This window comes from Erinaceus europaeus, chromosome 13 (assembly GCF_950295315.1).
Source record: "Erinaceus europaeus chromosome 13, mEriEur2.1, whole genome shotgun sequence".
Lineage (NCBI taxonomy): Eukaryota > Metazoa > Chordata > Mammalia > Eulipotyphla > Erinaceidae > Erinaceus > Erinaceus europaeus.
In genome coordinates this window covers 20846222-20865035 of record NC_080174.1, presented here as the reverse complement: position 1 = coordinate 20865035, position 18814 = coordinate 20846222, and the positions used below count along the sequence as shown (strand labels likewise).

At 41.3% G+C, this 18814-nt stretch overlaps 1 protein-coding gene across 4 annotated transcripts in view; it reads right to left on the bottom strand.

The window, feature by feature from the left end:
- MEI4 (meiotic double-stranded break formation protein 4) overlaps positions 1-14726 on the bottom strand; it is a 250338-nt gene extending 235612 nt beyond the window's left edge. For 2 of the 4 annotated variants that reach the window (XM_060205419.1, XM_060205418.1), the window contains exon 1: positions 14480-14726. In XM_060205419.1, coding sequence (XP_060061402.1) covers positions 14480-14570 — 91 coding nt within the window. In that variant the 5' untranslated portion in view covers positions 14571-14726. The remainder of the gene's footprint in view (positions 1-14479) is intronic. The other 2 variants (XM_060205417.1, XM_007521946.3) reach the window with 2 other exon arrangements.
- Between the last annotated feature and the right edge of the window lie 4088 nt (positions 14727-18814).

The following is an 18814-nucleotide window of genomic DNA, read 5'->3' as shown; positions in this document are numbered from 1 at the left end:
GTTTTCTTGAGCACATAGTTTACAATCTAGCATGAGGAATCACAAAATAACTTAACTATATGTATATCAAATTGTGATAAATTTTCTCAAGCTGCTGAGAAAATTAAGAGAAGTAAACTGGACAAGTTGGACAGTGGCACACATACTACACTGGGCAAGAACTCAGATTCAGGCCACTAGTGCTCACCTCTGGGGGGGTAAGGGGTGCGGAAGGGTGGAGCCTAAACAGTGGTGAACCAGCTAGGGCTGTACGTATCTCTCTGTCTCCCTGCCTCCCCCTCCATTTTCCATGTCTTTTTTTTAAATATTTTTATTTGTATTTATTTATTTTCTCTTTTGTTGCCCTTGTTGTTTTATTGTTGTTGTTATTGATGTTGTCATTGTTGCATAGGACAGAGAGAAATGGAAAGAGGAGGGGAAGACAGAGAGGGGGAGAGAAACATAGACACCTGCAGACCTGCTTCACCACTTGTGAAGCGACTTCCTTTCAGGTGGGGATCTGGGGGCTCGAACTGGGATCCTTAAGCCGGTCCTTGTGCTTTGCCCCACATGTGCTTAACCTGCATACTCCCTCCATTTTCCATTTCTATCTGTCCTATCAAGTTAAAAAAAGGGGTGAGGCGAGGGTGGGGGAGGTAAGATTGCCAAGGAAGGGGCAAGGGGGGAGAAGGCAGGTGATGGCACACCTCGTTAAGAACACATAGTACAAAATGCAGAAGGATCCGGGTTCAAGCCTCTGATCCCCCACCTGCAGGGGGATACGTCACAGGCAATAAAGCAGGCTTGCAGGGATATATATTTCTCTCTCCCTCTCTATCTTCCTCGTTCCTCTCAATTTCTCTCTGTTCAATCCAATAAAATGGAAAAGGGGGTGGGGGTTCCCAGGAGATTTGTAGTGCCAGCATCAAGCCCCAGAGATAACCCTGGAGGCAAAAACAAAAAAGGCCACCAGGAGCAGTGGATTCACAGAGGTCCCATGATAAGCAGGTGTCAACAACAACAACAAAATATAAGGAAATTGGAGACTGAAGGTAAGTGATCGATTACAATTTAAACTAAAAAGGGGGGGTTGGGCAGTAGCACAGTGGGGTTTTGTGGCGCAAAGCACAACGACCGGCAAAAGAATCCCGGTTCGAGCCCCCGGCTCCCCACCTGCAGGCGAGTTGCCTCACAGGCGGTAAAGCAGGTCTGTAGGTGTGTATCTTTCTCTCCCCTTCTCTGTCTTCCCCTACTTTCTCCATTTCTCTCTGTCCTATCCAGCAACGACGACATCAATAATAGCTACAACAATAAAAAACAAGAGCAACAAAAGGGAATAAATAAATATTTTTTAAAATTTTTAAAAAGGTCAAGAATGTTTTCAGTTATCACGTGGCTATTGATCAAAGACGCAAAGAGAAGCGAGAGGGTAATTTACTTAGATGTGGAAGCACAGGCTTTAGAGAGAGCTTAGAGCTCTCTTACATGGAGCTCTCTGAGAGCTTAGAGCTGGGGATGTGGCACATAGAGGCCCTTTCCAGGCACCATCTTATTTGACCCCACAATAATGCTGTATATTAGATAGTTACTATGCCCATGTTGACAGACAAGGACCTGAGGTGAAGCTATTAATATTTTGCCATTTCCCAATGTCACAGTAAGTAGCAATATAGTAGGTCAGGTTTTTCTGCTGCATCAACTACCACATTGCCAGGTTCAATTCTATGTGCTGAAACTTGTCAGAAAGGACCGATTAAGCCAGACTGCCAGAAAGGATGATTGCAAGGGTGAGAGGTCTGGAGACAACAAGCATAAATGCCAAACAAAGACAAGACTCAGGGAAGCAGCACAGCATTTGAAAGGCTGCCAGACAGAAGACAGGCAAGACCTGTTCAATATTTCTCCAGAAAGTAGAACTAGGACCAAGAGATGAGAACTACAAGGAGATACATCTCTAGCAAACAGATGAATAAGATATCTAGCGAGAGGAGCTGTCCAACAATGGGATGGGTTGCCTTGCACCATTATGAAACACCAATTACTGGAGTTCCTCAAGCAGAGACTGAAGGGCCTTGTGTCTGAGATGAAGGCAGCTTTCAGCGCCGATGATAAGGCTACATACATTGGCCAACATCTTTTCCAATTGAGTCCTTAAGTATATGCTGTTGGCTTTTTTTTTTTTTTTTTTTTGGGGGGGGGGGGGTCTGTGCAGTTTGACAGTGAAAATTTCCAGCCACAAAGTCAGACAGTCTGGCCTTGCTTCTATGCCTCAGTTTACTTATCTGAAATCTGAGAATGGAAGCTACTTTTATAGAAGTTATTATAAGAATTTAATAAAAGGAGCCAATGTGAAAGACGAAATACAGAGCCCAGCACACAGTGAAAGCTAATGAAAATTTAGCTTGTGAGTGTTTGGGGGGTTGTATGTGCATAAAGTATGTGTATAAGTACACACATATACACACACATATATAATACAATTTGTCCTCATTATGTTTTTACTCTTTTATATAGTCACAAGAAGAGTTAAATGTCCAATCTATGGTCACCTCATGCCCACGTTGAGCCCCATCTCAACTTCCTTACTGTCCCAGCAGCATGGACATACAAACATACACGTGCACATTCACGCAGGTACACTATGTGGAGTTGGATGGCAAGGACAGATACAGAATTCCACCCAGCACCCTGCCCTGGACTCCCCACTGAGACCAAAACAAAGTAACACAGGCACAAGGACCAGGGTTCAAGCCCTCAGTCTCTACTTGCAGGAGGAGAAACTTCAAGACAGGTGGAGCAGTGCTGCAGGTGATCACCCTTTCTCTCTCCCTCTTTGGGCTTCTTCCTCTATCTCTATTTCTCTCTATCTCTATCAAATAAAAGGAAAAAGGGGGGAAAACTGGCCACCAAGAGCCACGGTTCAGGCACCAACCCTGAAGGAGAAAAATCATTCCAAACCAAATATGATTTTTTAAAGATTGATGGCCTAACATGAGGCATAGGACCAGAACACCACTCTAGCTTATAATAATACAGGGATTAAACTTGGGATCTCAGGGATTTAAGCCCTACGTTCTACCACAGTGTCACCTCTAAAATTTCTTGATTTTTTTATTCCTTAGGATAGAGAGAGAAGTTGAGAGTTGCTCAGCATTGTGTCACTCATTTACTACTCAGGAAGCTTCCCCTGCAGGGTGGAGAACCAGGGGCTTGAACCCAGGCCTTTGAATACTGTCCTGTGTATGTGCTTTCCAAGGTGCACCACTGGCCAGCCCCCTATTTATTTATTTGTATCCTTGTTTGTTTTTTTGGGTTATTTTTTTTTTGTCATTGTGGGTTCACTAGAGTTTTGTGCCTGTATGATCCCACCACGCCCAGCACCCTTTTTTTTCCTTCATTACAGGTAGATGGTGATAAAGAGGAAGAGATGAACAGCAAAGAGAAGGACAAGACACACCACAGCACAGCTCCACTGCTCATGAAGCTTCCCCTCTCTATGGTACTTCTATGGAACAGTCAGGAGCTCAAACCCAAGGCATAATGCATGGTAAGATATGAGTTCTAGGGAGTCTGGCAGTAGCTCAGTGGAATAAGCACAGGTGGCCAAAGCAAAAGGACCAGTGTAAGGATCCCGGTTCGAGCCCCTGGCTCCCCACCTTCAGGGGAGTCACTTCACAAGTGGTGAAGCAGTTCTGCAGGTGTCTATCTTTTCTTTTCCCCCTTTTGTTGCCCTGTTTATCATCATTGCTTTTTTTGTTATTGTTGTTGTTATTACCGTCATTGTTGTTGGATAGGACAGAAAGGAATGGAGAAAGGAGGGGAAGACAGAGGGGAAGAGAAAGATAGACACCTGCAGACCTGCTTTACCATGTGTGAAGTGAACCCCCTGCAGGTGGGGAGCCAGGGGCTCGAACCGGGATCCTTATGCCTACCCTTGCACTTCGTGCCATGTGTGCTTAACCCACTGTGCTATGGCCTGACTCCCACGTGTTTTTCTCGCCCCGTCTCTGACTTCCCCTTCTCTCTCCATTTCTCTCTGTCCTATCCAACAACAACAACATCAATAACAACAATAATAGTAAATACAACAATAAAACAACAAGGGCAACAAAAGGGAATAAATGAATTTTAAAAATATGAGTTCTACTAGGTAAGCCACCTACAGCCCCCTGATTCTTTTTAATTTATTTATGTACTTGTTTATTGGATAGAGACAGAGTAATTGAGAGGGATAGAGAGGGAGAAAGATACCAGCAGCACTGCTTCCCCCTACAAGTGGGGGCTGGAGGCTTGAACTTGCCTTCTTGCACAATGTAATACGTGCTCAAAACCAAGTGTGCCACCACCCAGCCACCAAATATTTCTTAAAGTTGAAACGAATAGGGGTGGTTGGTGGTGCACTTGGTTGAGTGAAAGTACTGCAATGTGCAAGGACCTGGGTTCCAGCCCCAGGTCCCCGCCTGCAAGGGGAAAGCTTTGCAAGTGATGAAGCAATGTGTGTCTCTGTCTCTCTCCTTCCGTAATTCCCCCTTACCTCTCAATATTTGACTATCTTTATCCAATAAATAAACAAATATCATTAAAAAATTAAAAAGATGAAAGGAATAGCATAGAGTCCAAGCGAGCAGTTTCAGATGTCAAACTGCCTAGCTGTGTCCTTTGCTAGCTGTTTTCTTACAGTTTCTCAATCTCTCTGTACCTGTATGGTTATTCATAAAGAGAAGAAAAATAGCACTTCACCTATAAAGTTGCTGAGAGGAACTTAGTTACAACCCATAACCCAACTAAACTGGGTGAGGGGCAGAGCCAGCACTGCAGTTCATAAGCATTTGAGAATACTCCATGGTATTGATTCAATTCCTGACCCACTCATTCATTCCTCTCTGCCTAAGGCTGACTACGACTCTATTAATAGCTCAGGGAAAGACACACACAGTGGGTGTTCCTGATTTGTTCTGTATATGATCTAGGTGTGGGCCCAGCCCTCACTTCCCTAGAAGAAGCTCTGGTGCTATAATATTATAATATTACTCCCTCTCTCCTGTATATCTAGGAGGAAAAAAAAAAAAAAAAGCAAGGCTGAGAACAGTGAATCCCAACTAACACATCATCTCTCTCTCTCTCTCTCTCTCAAGCCCCAAATCAGTTGGACAGATAAAGTACGGAATAGATAGCATATAACTAATTATGAGAGAGTGTGTGGCTTTCTTGATTAAACGAAAAAGTACTTAAGAGACTAAAGGGTCCTAACACAGGACTGAAAAGTTGACATAATGAAAATGCAAACAATGTGACTTTCCTGTACTAGGATAACTAGAAACAGGCATGATCTTCTATGTAACTGAACAGCATTAATCTGATTAAGAAGGAGCAAGGGAGGGTGGGGGAATAGCATAATGGCTATGCAAAGAGACTCTCATGCCTGAGGCTCCAAAGTCCCAGGTTCGATCCCCTGCACCACCCTAAGCCAAAACTGAGCAGTGCTCTGGTGTTCCTCTCTCCACCTCTCTCTCAAAAATAAAATAAAAGAAGGAGCAAGGGAACACTGACCTGTAAAGGGAAGCAGAGCTGAAAAAGGTCAGGACACCGAGTTTGCACAATGATAGACAACAGGATGCTCTGAAAGATGTTTGTGATGTGAAATGACAATGCTTGCTGCCAATCTAGACCAGAAAGCATCAAAGATTTCACTATGAATCCCAAGCCAGTGTGATAATGGACTCCAGTCAAAAATATATTCTAAAATTACTGCAAAGTCCAAAATAATGCCAATAAAATACTTACTCAGGCCTCTTGAACTATTTTCTGAAGTCCTATCCTTTATTCTCTACCAAAGCTTAACTTTTTGTCAATGACTGATGAATATGATTGTGCCCATGTGTCCGAAACTGCACTGCAAGCCATAAACCACACAATTAAAAAACAAACAAACAAAAATAATTAAGCCAGCACCCTGCTGATTGATCTTGAGTAATACTCATATTTTTGGATATACTGGGAAACTGGGAGTCTGTACATTATTAACCATTAAATGGTTTGGATGTTTGTATGTTTGTTTCGGTTTTGGTTTTTTTTACATCAGCAACATACTATGAAAAAGACTGCCAGAATCTCTGAGCGGAAGCAAGTGCTTCATTTACTATCCGCAGCTATGCTATAGCTCTCCCATGCCTACAAACATTGAAGGACCACAATTTGGGGTTTGGGGAACTGTGATGTACAAAATTTGTCAGAAAAAAATAAACATATATTTTAATAATAAAAATATATTTTTAACTGTTTCCATTAAGTAGAAGAAATAACACTTTGGTAATCACCAAATAAACGACTGATGTTAGGTGTGGGTTTTCTTTTATTAAAAGGCAAAACCAGGTCAGAAAGAGAGCACAGTGATGATGCAAATAACTTCCCTGCCTGAAGCTCTAAGGTCCCAGGTTCAATCCCCAACATGACCAAAAGCCAGAGCAGGTTCGAGCCCCCGGCTCCCCACCTGCAGGGGAGTCGCTTCACAGGCGGTGAAGCAGGTCTGCAGGTGTCTATCTTTCTCTCCTCCTCTCTGTCTTCCCCTCCTCTCTCCATTTCTCTCTGTCCTATCCAACAACGACAACAACAACAAGAATAACTACAACAATAAAACAACAAGGGCAACAAAAGGGAATAAATAAATAAAATAAAATAAAATAAATATTTAAAAAAAAGCCAGAGCTGAACTGTTCCTTGGCAAGAAGAAAAAAAAGAAGGAAGGAAGGAAGGAAGGAAGCAAGCAAGGAAGGAAGGAAGGAAGGAAAATGAGAGGGAATGAGGGAGGGAGAGAGGAAAGAGAAAGAAAGAAGAGGGAAAACAGTATGAGTAGCAATCTAGAAGCTATACTGGTAAAATAAAATAATAAAATAGGAAGCAGCAACATCTTACTCCTTGGGAATTATAAAGGCAGAATGTCATGGGAAAAGTTATGTTCTGTCAACAAACATTCAATACCATTTATCGGTTATGTCAAGTATTGGAAATAAGCATGCTGCTTCCCTCGGGAGCTTTTATTCTACTTCAGAAGATAAATAGGTAAATAAAAATAAATGCATTAATAACAGAACTGACAATGAAATCCAAGTTCAGAAGCAAATAAAAAATACCAAAAAAAAAAAAAATAGCTCTCTCTCCTACTATGGGTCCAAGAGATAAAAAAGATAGATGCGTTATAAACAAATTACTATTGTAAAATCCACTTTAGGGAATTTGAAAAGTATCAAAAGCATGCATTTTTTTATTATTTGCTTTGTTTTTTAATCTTGCAAGAGAGAAAGATAGTCATGAAAGCATGGTAAAAAGAGCTGATCACAAAGTGGCCTCTGAAATACATCTTCAAAAAATGAAAGTTAAGAAAGTCACATCTCTCTATCTCTTAACAATCAAAATTACTTTCCAATAGGTTGTTCTCATTCACTCTATTCATCCAGATCAAACTAAAGTACACAGTAAACACAAGAAGGTTGGTTTTCCAGAATTTTGCCATGGTGCAAGCAACCTAATCAAAAACAAAACAGGGAATGAGCTCACTGAATAAATCAGAAGGAGAAATTAAAGAAGCCGACAGATACTTTGGAAGCGTGTTAAAAATAAATTGGACTTTTACTATAAAAATTGACTTAAATGAATGATATACTTAAGAACCTACTTCAGAATATTTCCTTAAAGTCAAATTGAATATCAAACCCCAAAACATTGCCTTTCAATATACTCTAATTTCCAAAATACAGTGAGTATAGCTATGGCGAATATTCTGGGGGGAAAAAAAAAATAACGAAAATACTAGACATCTTGGTCTACTCTGAAATCTGAAGCCTAAATAAGAAGTTCACAAATGACTAAATATGTTCCCTTAAGTCATTCAAGGATGACTAAGGTACTTTTGATATATTTTTTTTTTTTATAAAAAGGAAACACTGACAAAACCCATAGGATAAAAGGGGCACAACGTCACACAATTCTCACCACCAGAACTCCATATCCCATACTCTCCCCTGATAGTTTTCCTATTCTTTAACCCTCTGGGAGTTACTTAAAGAGAACTTAAAGGCTGGAATAGTGCAAATTAAGAGTTGGGGGTCTACATTTTGTAGCCTTTAAGTTTATGATTAGTCAACAATTTATTTGGTTCTATATGTTAACTCTTTTTCAGCCACCAGGTTCCAGATGCTAACATGATGCCAACGGGCCTTCCCTGGATAGACAACCCCTCCAATGAGTCCTCCTGGAGCCCCACTTCCCCAGAGCCCCACCCTACTAGGGAAAGAGAGAGACAGGCTGGGAGTATGGATTGACCTGTCAGTGACCATGTTTAGCGGTGAAGCAATTACAGAAGCCAGACCTTCCACTTTCTGCACCCCATAATGATCCTGAGTCCATACTCCCAGAGAGATAAAGATTAGGAAAGCTATCAGGGCAGGGGATGGGCAGGGGATGGGATACAGAGTTTTGTTGGTGGGAACTGTGTGGAGTTGTACCCCACTTATCCTTTTTTTTTTGTCAGTGTTTCCTTTTTATAAAAAAAAAAAAAAAAAGTCAAGCAGTGTCAAAAAATTGGTATATTTTAAAAAGTAATAAGATTATTCTTTGGGTTGTGGTGCGGGTGGGAGGCACAAAACTGTGGTGATGGCTGTGGTATGGGACTAAATACGTATAATCTTAGGATCTTATAAACTATTATTAAGTCACTAATAAAAATAATGTAATTCTTTAAAAAGTAGTAAGACTATAATATATCACTAATTCAAGGTTTAAGCAGAGAGTTAATGAAAACTCAACTTGGGTAATGTGAGGATCGTTTCTAGAGGGGGAGGCATAATGGAGTGACACCAATGTACTGCAGCAATTGGAATAAGTCAGGAGCATCCTTCACCTCCTCTTGTCATAAAGTGATAAGAACAGGGAAGAGTTACCAAAATTGGCAGACAGCGCATGATGGAGGATTGAATCACCTGAGGAGAGCTGTGACTTTCAGTCCTATAGGAGGGATCATTCTTAGAATGGGGGATGGAGCAAGTATGAACCTGCAAAACTGAGTTAGAATGGATATTCTAAGGGTCAGAAGAAAGATATCTAGAACAGATGCTAGCAATGCCACATAGGAGACAGGGAAAGCAAGGAAAGAAAGATCAAAGAAGATTAGAGGCTGTAATAAATATTTTAATTTTTATATTATAGAACAGACAGAAATTGATAAGGAGGGGGAGACAGAGAGGGAGAGACAGAGATACCTGCAGCCCTGCTTCACCACTCGTAAAGCTTTCCCCCTGCAGGTGGGAACCAGAGGCTCAAACCCGGGTCCTTGTGCACTGTAATATGTGCGCTCAACCAGGTGCACCACCGCCCAACTCCCAAGGCTCACTCTTATAAGATCCTCATCTCTGAATCCCACCAAACAAATCCTGACATGGGAAACTTTGGGCCATATTTTAAAATGAACAATAAAACTGATGTTTCAGCATTAAGACAACACTCAAAGTGCTATATGAATGCAAAATCATAGCAACAGCTGTACCGTCCCTTCCCTGCAGCTAGAAGCAGGAATGGCTCTTTATTTCCCACTCACTTTTCCCAGGAATCATTAAAATTTAAAACAAAAGGAAACACAACAGACAGGCTTTCATTGACTGTTGCCAAAATTTTCTAATAAAAAGTGACAGGACCTGAGCTGGTTGTGATTCTTCCAAAGGATATTAAGAGGCTATTTCAGTGGTGGTTGTGACTCTGGCTGACCACTGATTTGCCAGCATTCAAATTCCTTTCTTATCCTTAGTGGGAATCAATGTAGCATCAATAAAATTAAATGGCCACTTCCTACTTAGTCACTATCAGGCAGCAATCACTGGCTGGAGAAATATCTGTGCATAGTCTTGGCTCCTGAAAAATTTCCCCACCTCACAAATTCACCAATCAAGCGCATTTCAAACGCTCAAGAGATGGATCAGTAGTAAGTGGAGAATCACGAACGCAGTGATAACAGGAAGTTGCACCATGAGAAAATAATGATCCACTTGGTAACAATACCAATGTCTTTTAGGTACCAATGTTGTGATTTTTTTTTTTGCTTTGATTATAAGTTTTTATTTTTTTAATTATTATCTGTTTATATCTTACTTATATGTTCATTTATTGGGTAGAGACAGAAAGAAATCAAAAGAGGAAGAAAGGAAAGAAACAACTGCAGTACTTCTTCACAGCTCATGAAGCTCCCCCACCCTCCACAGATGGGGGCTGGGGACTTGTGCATTGTAACATGTGAGTGTACCACCAACCGCCTCTATTTATTTTTAATGAAAGAGAGAGAAAGACAAAGATAGACATAGAGATAGACCAGAGCACTGCTCAGTTCTGCTTACAGTGGTGCTGAGGATTGAACCTGGGACCTCAGAGTCTCAGGCATGAAAATCTTTTTTGCATACCTATTATGCTGTCTCTCCAAACCCCAGTTTAAAAGTTCTATTTTTTATTTTCTTATTCTTATTTATTTATTTATTATTAGATGGAGACAGCCAGAGATTAAGAGATGAGACAGAGAGACACCTACAGCAATGTTTCACCACTTGTGAAGCTTTCCCCCTGCAGGTGGGAAGCAGAGGCTTGAACCCCCATCCTTGAGTACTATGGTGTGGGTGCATAACCAGGAACACTACCGCCTGGCCCCAAAGTTCTATTTTTTTTTAAATATGTCTTCATTGGTGTTATCCCTCCAGGTTGCCAATTTACACATTCTATCTTTACAACATGTCTTCCTTGATACGATGTCAGTTCCCTTCTCCAAACACCGCACATTTATGTTTCACATCACCAACTTATGTTATCACAACTACAAATGGATAAGCCCTTATTCTATTTACTGTTTGATGTCTGTGTCTCAGTGGCAAGTGAGGTCCATTGAGCTCATTAACCTGTCTGTCAGAGCAGAAATCCCTGCAGCTAACACAAGGTGAGCAGTGAAAAATAAAATATTAGCCAACTTACCTAAGCAATGAATGAAAATCTATGTAAGCTGGATCCTAACCATTTTGCCAGCACATAAAATTTTTTTTAAAAAAGTTCTAGTTATTTTGTGGCAAGCTCCTCAAAACTAATAGTCTCTTCATCCTTGTTCTTATACACCATAAAAAGCAACATTCTAAGGGGGCTGAACAGGGCCACACAGGTGTATCACATATATTATCATGTGAAAGGACATGGGTTCAAGCCCCAGGTCCCCATTAGGGAGGAAACTTTACTAGCTGTCTAGCAGTGCTGTAGTTGCCTCACTTCTCTGTCTCCCTTTCCCCTCTTTATTTCTACCTCTATCCAATAAATAATTTCTTTTTTTGTATTTATTTATTTTCCCTGTTGTTGCCCTTTTTTTTAATTGTTGTTACTGATGTCGTCATTGTTGGATAGGACAGAGAGAAATGGAGAGAGGTGGGGAAGACAAAGAGGGGGCGAGAAAGACACTTACAGACCTGCTTCAATGCCTGTAAAGCTACTCCCTGCAGGTGGGGAGCCCGGGGCTCGAACCGGGATCCTTAAGCGCCACGTGCGCTTAACCCGCCCGACTCCCGGAAATAATTTCTTTAAAAACCAAAAATAGTGTTCTAAGAAATAACGCCAGTTGCGTATCAGTTTCTTCTGCCTTCTCCACCAAGTATCCCTGCCCTTTCCATTTCTTCTGTATTGACTTCCCTCCACATATCATGCTCTCGGGATACTCCCAGATTTTACAAGGAAGGGACTTACCCATCACCCTGCACCTGACATAGCTGTTCAGCTATTCTTAACAAGGCTCAAATGATGTCATGATTCCCAAAGTGCAACTTGCAAATCCTCAACTTTGCTTCCATGCATACAGCTTCCGGCCAAATGACCGCATCTCTATTCTTAAAAGCAATTTGCTTTCTGACTCCAGTGGTACCACTCCCCACCCATTCTCTTTCTATATTCCAATACTTCTAAAAAAATGTATCAATTTTCCCTTCAACCTATTAATTAGTTTTTTTGTGACTTTATCAGCCTCTTGACTCATCTCTCAGTTCCTTCGGCCTATTCGTCACAATGCAATCATAGATTTACCTCAAGAATCTTCCAAAGTGACCCAGCCTAACTGGTTCTATTAAATTTTGACTCTGACCATCAGCTTCAAGTGGCGTTATGCGTCAGAATTTCATGAACACATGACATACACTTATCTCTTGAAAGAAGCTAAAATATTCTTTCTAATAATCTTTGCTACAATCTCCATTTGCCTGACATCTTTATATGTGCCAAATGTATTTAAGGTAATATATGTTAAGTTTTATTATCTTCAAAATACTGACTTGGAAAGCTGTTTCTAATAACATTGACCCATAATAAAATTAAAAAAAAAGAAGAAGAATAAAAGCCAGACTGTCATCAATTAATGTTCCTGACCTTCATTTCCAAAGTTCACAGCTGAATCTTGTCACTTGTAGGCCACTTCCCTGCTATGAAAGTCAACCAGATTATATATGTTGGAAATTATACATGCTCTTTGTGGAACTTGACCTAAAACCCTTCTAAAGCAGTAAGTGTCCCCTAGCTAAACAAGGACCATAGTGGGCAGAACTCACAATCTCTGCCAAGCAACTGGACTTCAGTGCAAACACCTAATGATACACTTAAAAATCTCTTTTTAAGTGTTGGGCGGTAGCGCAGCGGGTTAAGCGCACTTGGCGCAAGGCGCAGAGACCCGGCATAGGGATTCGGGTTCAAGCCCCCAGCTCCCCACATGCAGGGAAGTCGATTCACATGCTGGGAAGCAGGTCTGTAAGTATCTATCTTTCTCTCCCCCCTTTGTCTTCCTCTCGATTTCTCTCTGTCCTATCCAACAACGAATGACATCAACAACAACAATAATAACAACAACAAGGCTACAACAAGGGCAACAAAAAGGGAAAAAGAAAACAAAAAAAAGGCCAACAGGAGCAACGGATTCATGGTGCAGGCACTGAGTGGCAGCAATAACCCTGGGTGCAAAAAAAAAAATCTCTTCATTTTAAATAGGAAAAAATATATAAACAAGCTCAAGAAAGTGATCAATGTATGTAATTAATCTGACACAGTACTGTTATTGAAAAATACAGCCTTTTGTGAAGAGTCTAGGTTAGGTGTTTTCCTGCATAATGAGCATTTTATGAATATTAAAAAGCAGGCTTTTATGATGTATGGATCCTGATCAGATTTGAATCCCAAAGGTTTTTCTGCAATTCCAGAACACAAACTTTCTTGAAACCTTCCCTAGCTCAACCCAAGCAACTTCTCCTTGTATTTCCTGCCACGTCAGACAGTCTCAAAGTGTTTTTCCGTGGGTGGCTGGTTTCTTGCCTTTTCTCTTCTTAAATAATATTTATTATGAGGACGAGAAAATAAGTGAGAAAGACTCCAGACACTACTACTGAGCTTTAGCATATATCAGTGCAGGGGACTGAATCCTGAGACTTGGGTCGTGAACGTCCTGTGTTCGAGGGCTGAGCTGTCTCTGCCACCTCTTGCCTTTATTCCTGGCCCCATCCCCAAATGCTTGGTACTTAGCCTTGCTTATGGTGCTACCCTCTCCGAGAAGCTTCTCTGTCCTACAACATTTCATCTGATCCTTCTAACGCAAGCTGGCCCTATGCCCTGGGTGTGTTTAAGTACCTATATTTTCATCTCTAGCCCAAGACCAAGAAATCCTTGTGAGAAGACACCTTTTGTGTCCATCTTTGTCACCTACTGCATTTCACAGAGTTCCACCAATATAGTCGGTGTTCAATGAAAAAAAAAAAAATCTGCCCAATAGGTTGAGTTGCCAGTCCAAGCCCTCAAATCACAGGCCTTGACTTCTCCTGGAATCCTCGGGGGTCATTTCAGAGATCAAATCACACTTGAAATTATTCAGAGGGGGGAGTTCGGCGGTAGCGTAGCGGGTTAAGCGCACGTGGCACAAAGCGCAAGGACCAGTGAAGGATCCGGGTTCGAGCCCCCGGCTCCCCACCAGCAGGGAAGTCGCTTCACAGGCCGTGAAGCAGGCCTACAGGTGTCTATCTTTCTCTCCCCCTCTCTGTCTTCCCCTCCTCTCTCCATTTCTCTCTGTCCTATCCAGCAACAAGGACAACATTACTAACTACAACAAAAAAACAACAACATGGGCAACAAAAAGGGAAAATAAATAAATAAATATTTTAAAAACTTAAAAGAAAAAATTATTCAGAGGGAGAGAACACACCACAGGAACCCATCGACGCATGTACAGACAGATCCCTCAGTAACTCCAAAAAGAAGCTCCAAGTCCCAGGGCAGATGCAGTCTACTTCCCCAAAGACAAGCCCCCAAGAGTGCATGGAGCCCCACACAACTGCAAACGTTGGGAAATCCAGTTCCAAGTCGGCCATGGGAAACACATGGGGTCAGTGGAAGAATGCAAGGCCCAAGCCATGGGGTGAGCGAGCGAGCGGAGGCTCGCTCTGCAGGGTCCTTCTCCACCTACCTTCAAGGTTGCTGCAGAGGTGGGAGGGCGCCCTCAGTGGAGAGCCACAGCAGGTCAGGGAGGCAGCGTTGGGGCAGGAGCTCTGTGCCATCCTCCAGGCTCGCAAGAACTGCAGTGTTTGCTCGGGCAGCTCTGGACACCAGACTTGGATTGTGGAAGCCCCTCGAGCTTCCTCCGAGTTCTAGCCCCGGGAAGTGGACTGGGAAGCCCAGAGACCACAAGCCCCAGAAGGCTCCGCGGCCCACTCACCCAGGCTGGGTTGGCTGTGTGTTGAGAAGGTCGGCTCTGGGGGGCGGGCCTTGCAGAGAAAGCGCCCTCAGCAGAGAGCTGGAGCAAGATCTCACCCTGGCTTGCTTGCTGAGAATTATTTTAGTAAGGGTCACCCAACCAAACGCGTAACTGTTAAGAGTTCTTAAGGAGTGCGCCCCCTAGAGTTGCCTAGCTGGCAAAGTGAAAGAAAGGAACAAAATAAAAAGAAAAAAAAAAATTTCTTGGAGAGATTTTTATTTTTTTCTTAAATAAAAAGAGATGCATTGGGGCGAGGTAGTGGTGCACCTGGTTGAGGGCAAGCATTACTATACATAAGGGTTCAAGCCCCCAGTCCCCAAGTGCAGGGAGGAAGCTTCACAAGCCATGAAACTGTTCTGCAGGTCTCTCTCTCTATCTATCTATCTATCTCTATCTCTATCTCTTTCTCTGCTTTCAATTTCATCAATGATTTAATTTTGATTTACAAAATTGCATGATAACAGGGATATAATTCTGCCTTGTTCCCAACACCAGAGTTCTGTATCCCTATTCCCTCCACTGGAAGCTACAACAGGTCTCCCAAGGTTGCAGATATGAGTTAACTATTATTTCTACAACTATCTGTAAATATATATATTTGTCCATTTTTTCCCATCGTCTGATCTCTTCTTTTCCAAGTCACATCTACACCTATTACTACTTCCTAATGGCCCTCCCTTTTTCCTCTTCTCTCTCCAGGTGCTGATGAGGTTGGAGTTCAGAGCCCTCTGGTTATCTACCCCCTATTATTTCCCCTCCGGGAATACTGACCAAAATTATTTTAGGGGTGCAGAAGGTGGGAGTTCTGGTTCCTGTAATTGCTTCTCTGCTGAACATGGATGTTGGCAGGTTGATCTATACCCCCACTGATTTCTATCTTTCCTCATTAGGGTAGGGCTCTGGAGAGGTGAGGTTCTAGGACACACTGATGAAGTCATCAGACCAGGGAGGTCAGATGGAATCATGATAGCGTTTGCAATTTGGTGACTGAAAAGCAGTAAGATGTTAAACAGGACAAAATGATTCATGAACAGAAGCCAAAAAGTAGGGTTTAAGTAGATGAAAGTAGGGCTCTTAGGATGGAAAGAAGTGAGAAAGGCTATTTTAGTTTTCTCCCTGGGGACATATGACTATCATAGTTTTTGCTTGAGCTTGATAGCTAATATGGAGATGGAGTAGATGGTGTCAGAGTTGAGAACAGAGCCAGAAAGTCGGACTGGGGCAAAGAATAGCTCCCAATCTTGAAGATAACCTATGAATAAAATTAACTGTTAACCCCATCTATCTGACCCAGAACCCAGATATATATTTATATTTAGCACAGGAGCCTGTGAAACCTCTGTGTCCCAGTAAGTTTGAGCTTGCAGTTCATGGTCACAGTTGGGAAAATTCTAGGCTGTATTCATTTCAGGGCCAGTCTTCCTCGAGTGGTAGCCTTCCTTCGGAGAGTGGGGTAGTCCCTACCATTGCTATTTTATAGTGAAGGCAAGGTCCTGGAGAGGCACACAAAGGGCTTATGCTATCTCTCTATGTCTCTGCCTTGCTATCTCTAACTCTCTAGCTCCTCTTCCATACTCAATTTATTTGTCCTATCAAATTTTTTTTTAATTATATGTTAACATGCATTGCTCTTAATAGGGGATGGTACCTTTGCGACCTGACATGGATTCTTAAATAATTTTTCCCACAGGCAATTGCTAATCTGGATGGACTCGGCAAGAGTAGATGCTAATGTTGGTGTGTTAATAAGGCATACCTGAAATGTATACTATCTTACTAGTTTACTAAATAAACTGCATTGAGACCTATTTGCATACAATCATTGTAGATTTCTTTAAAATATTAAGCATAATCACTGTACCAATCTACCCACTAAAAAGAGCTGGTAAAATGTGTTGCTTTGCCAAGTACCCAACCCAGGTTCCAGCCCGCCCCACCCCCCCACACACTATATTGAAGGAAGCTCTCTCTCTAGTTCTATCTCTACCTCTCTTATCTCTAAACAACAAATGAATAAATAAATTATTTTTAAAAGGTTGATAAGCCATGACTATTTGATTTACTTGTTTATTTTATTTCATTATTTTTTTTATTTAAATTTTTTTAAATATTTATTTTATTTATTTATTCCCTTTTGTTGCCCTTGTTGTTTTATTGTTGTAGTTATTATTGTTGTCATCGTTGCCGGACAGGACAGAGAGAAATGGAGAGAGGAGGGGAAGACAGAGAGGAGGAGAGAAAGACAGACACCTGCAGACCTGCTTCACCGCCTGTGAAGCGACTCCCCTGCAGGTGGGGAGCCGGGGTTCGAACCGAGATCCTTATGCCGGTCCTTGTGCTTTGCGCCACCTGCGCTTAACCCACTGCGCTACAGCCCGACTCCCTTATTTCATTATTTTAACTCCCAATTAATATATGCTAAATTAGTAGTTGATTTTATATATATATATTCCTGTAATATACATGTAAGAAATGTAGAACCCATTTACAGTTCATCTGTCAGAGCTAATCAAGAGTCAAATAGGGAAAAGGATGCGAAGTTTTTTTGTGCCTCTGCTTGGGAGAAAGCCATTTCAATTCCATGCATAGATTCACTATGGAAATTGTATTGGGACCAGGTGGTGGCATACCTGGTAGAGTACATATGTTACCATCTGCAAGGGCCTTGGTTCAAACCCTCAATCCCCACCTGCATGAGGGGAGTATCACCAGTGGTCAAGCAATATTACAAGATTTTCTCTGTCTTTCTTCTATATATCTCTCCCGTCCTTCTCAGTTTCTCTCATTCACTACCCAAAATAAATCATAAAGTTTGAAAAACGGATTAAAAATTAGAAATTGTATAAAGGCACTAAGTGAGGCATGATATTTTTTTACATTCTGGTACTAAACAAATGTAACAAACTATAAAAGTGCTACGCAATCCCTGAAACCCTATTGGAAAACTTGAGAGTCAGGCAGGTATAGACAGCATATTGGTTATGCAAAGAGACTCATGCGTGAGGCTCCAAAGACTCAGGTTCAATCTCCCACACCACCATAAGCCAAAGCTGAGCAGTGCTCTGGTAAAGAAATGAGAGAGAGAGAGAGAGAGAGAATGTGGAGGGAGAAAACCTAAGAGCCAATTTCAACAAAATCACACATCCTTTCTCATTTATGTCTCAGGTAGTCAACTATAAACCTAACCAGCATTTACTACATTCTTTGAGCTTCTGAAGATAAAATATTTATGAATTTTACAAAAGTGTGCAACAGACAAAAAATTTTTGTGGAACGTGAACAGGCTTTTATACTAGTTTTTGTTTTATTCATCCCAAGTGGATGAGTAATCAAGACATTATGAATAAGGAAATGGATCGCCTCATCGTGTTAAAATATTTTTATATACCTTTTAATTCATTATTATACCAGCATGAGAAACTAGCACATATGTGATTTTTGGCCCCAGGTTGACTCTTTTAATTGTTTTGTTTTCCTCCAGAGGAGAGACACCACTGCACCAGAGTTCCTCATCCTGCTGCAGTAATCTTGTGTGATGCCAGACTTTCCGCCTGATCTATGCATGTGACAAGGCATGCACTCTACTAGGTAAGCTATTTTCCAGCCCAATTTATACCTTTTTTAGAAATTAACTTTCTAACGACATGGTACAGATATGTGGGCCCGGACCAAACCAATTTTCTAAAGAAATTTATAGAAAGTAGAAAAGGGTGAAAGTGTGCAAAGATGTCCAAAAGGTCTTTGGGCTCTTCCTGTTGTTTACTGCATTTAAATGCAGAAGAGGGAAGGAAATTATGCTTCTCTCATGTAATATTCTTAGGAGATAAAACTCATTAAATGCCAACATTTATAACAAAGGAGATCTTTAGTAACTCCTCTGTACAAATTCTCAGGGTGCAAATAAAAGCACAAAAAATGGTTTGCATCAATTAAAATTTAAAACTTTAGATAAAGAATGCTAATTATCAAAACATAAAGTAAGTAAAAAGATATCAAATAAGTTCTAAATTATTATAAGGGAACAATGTTAATTCTAAAATAATAACT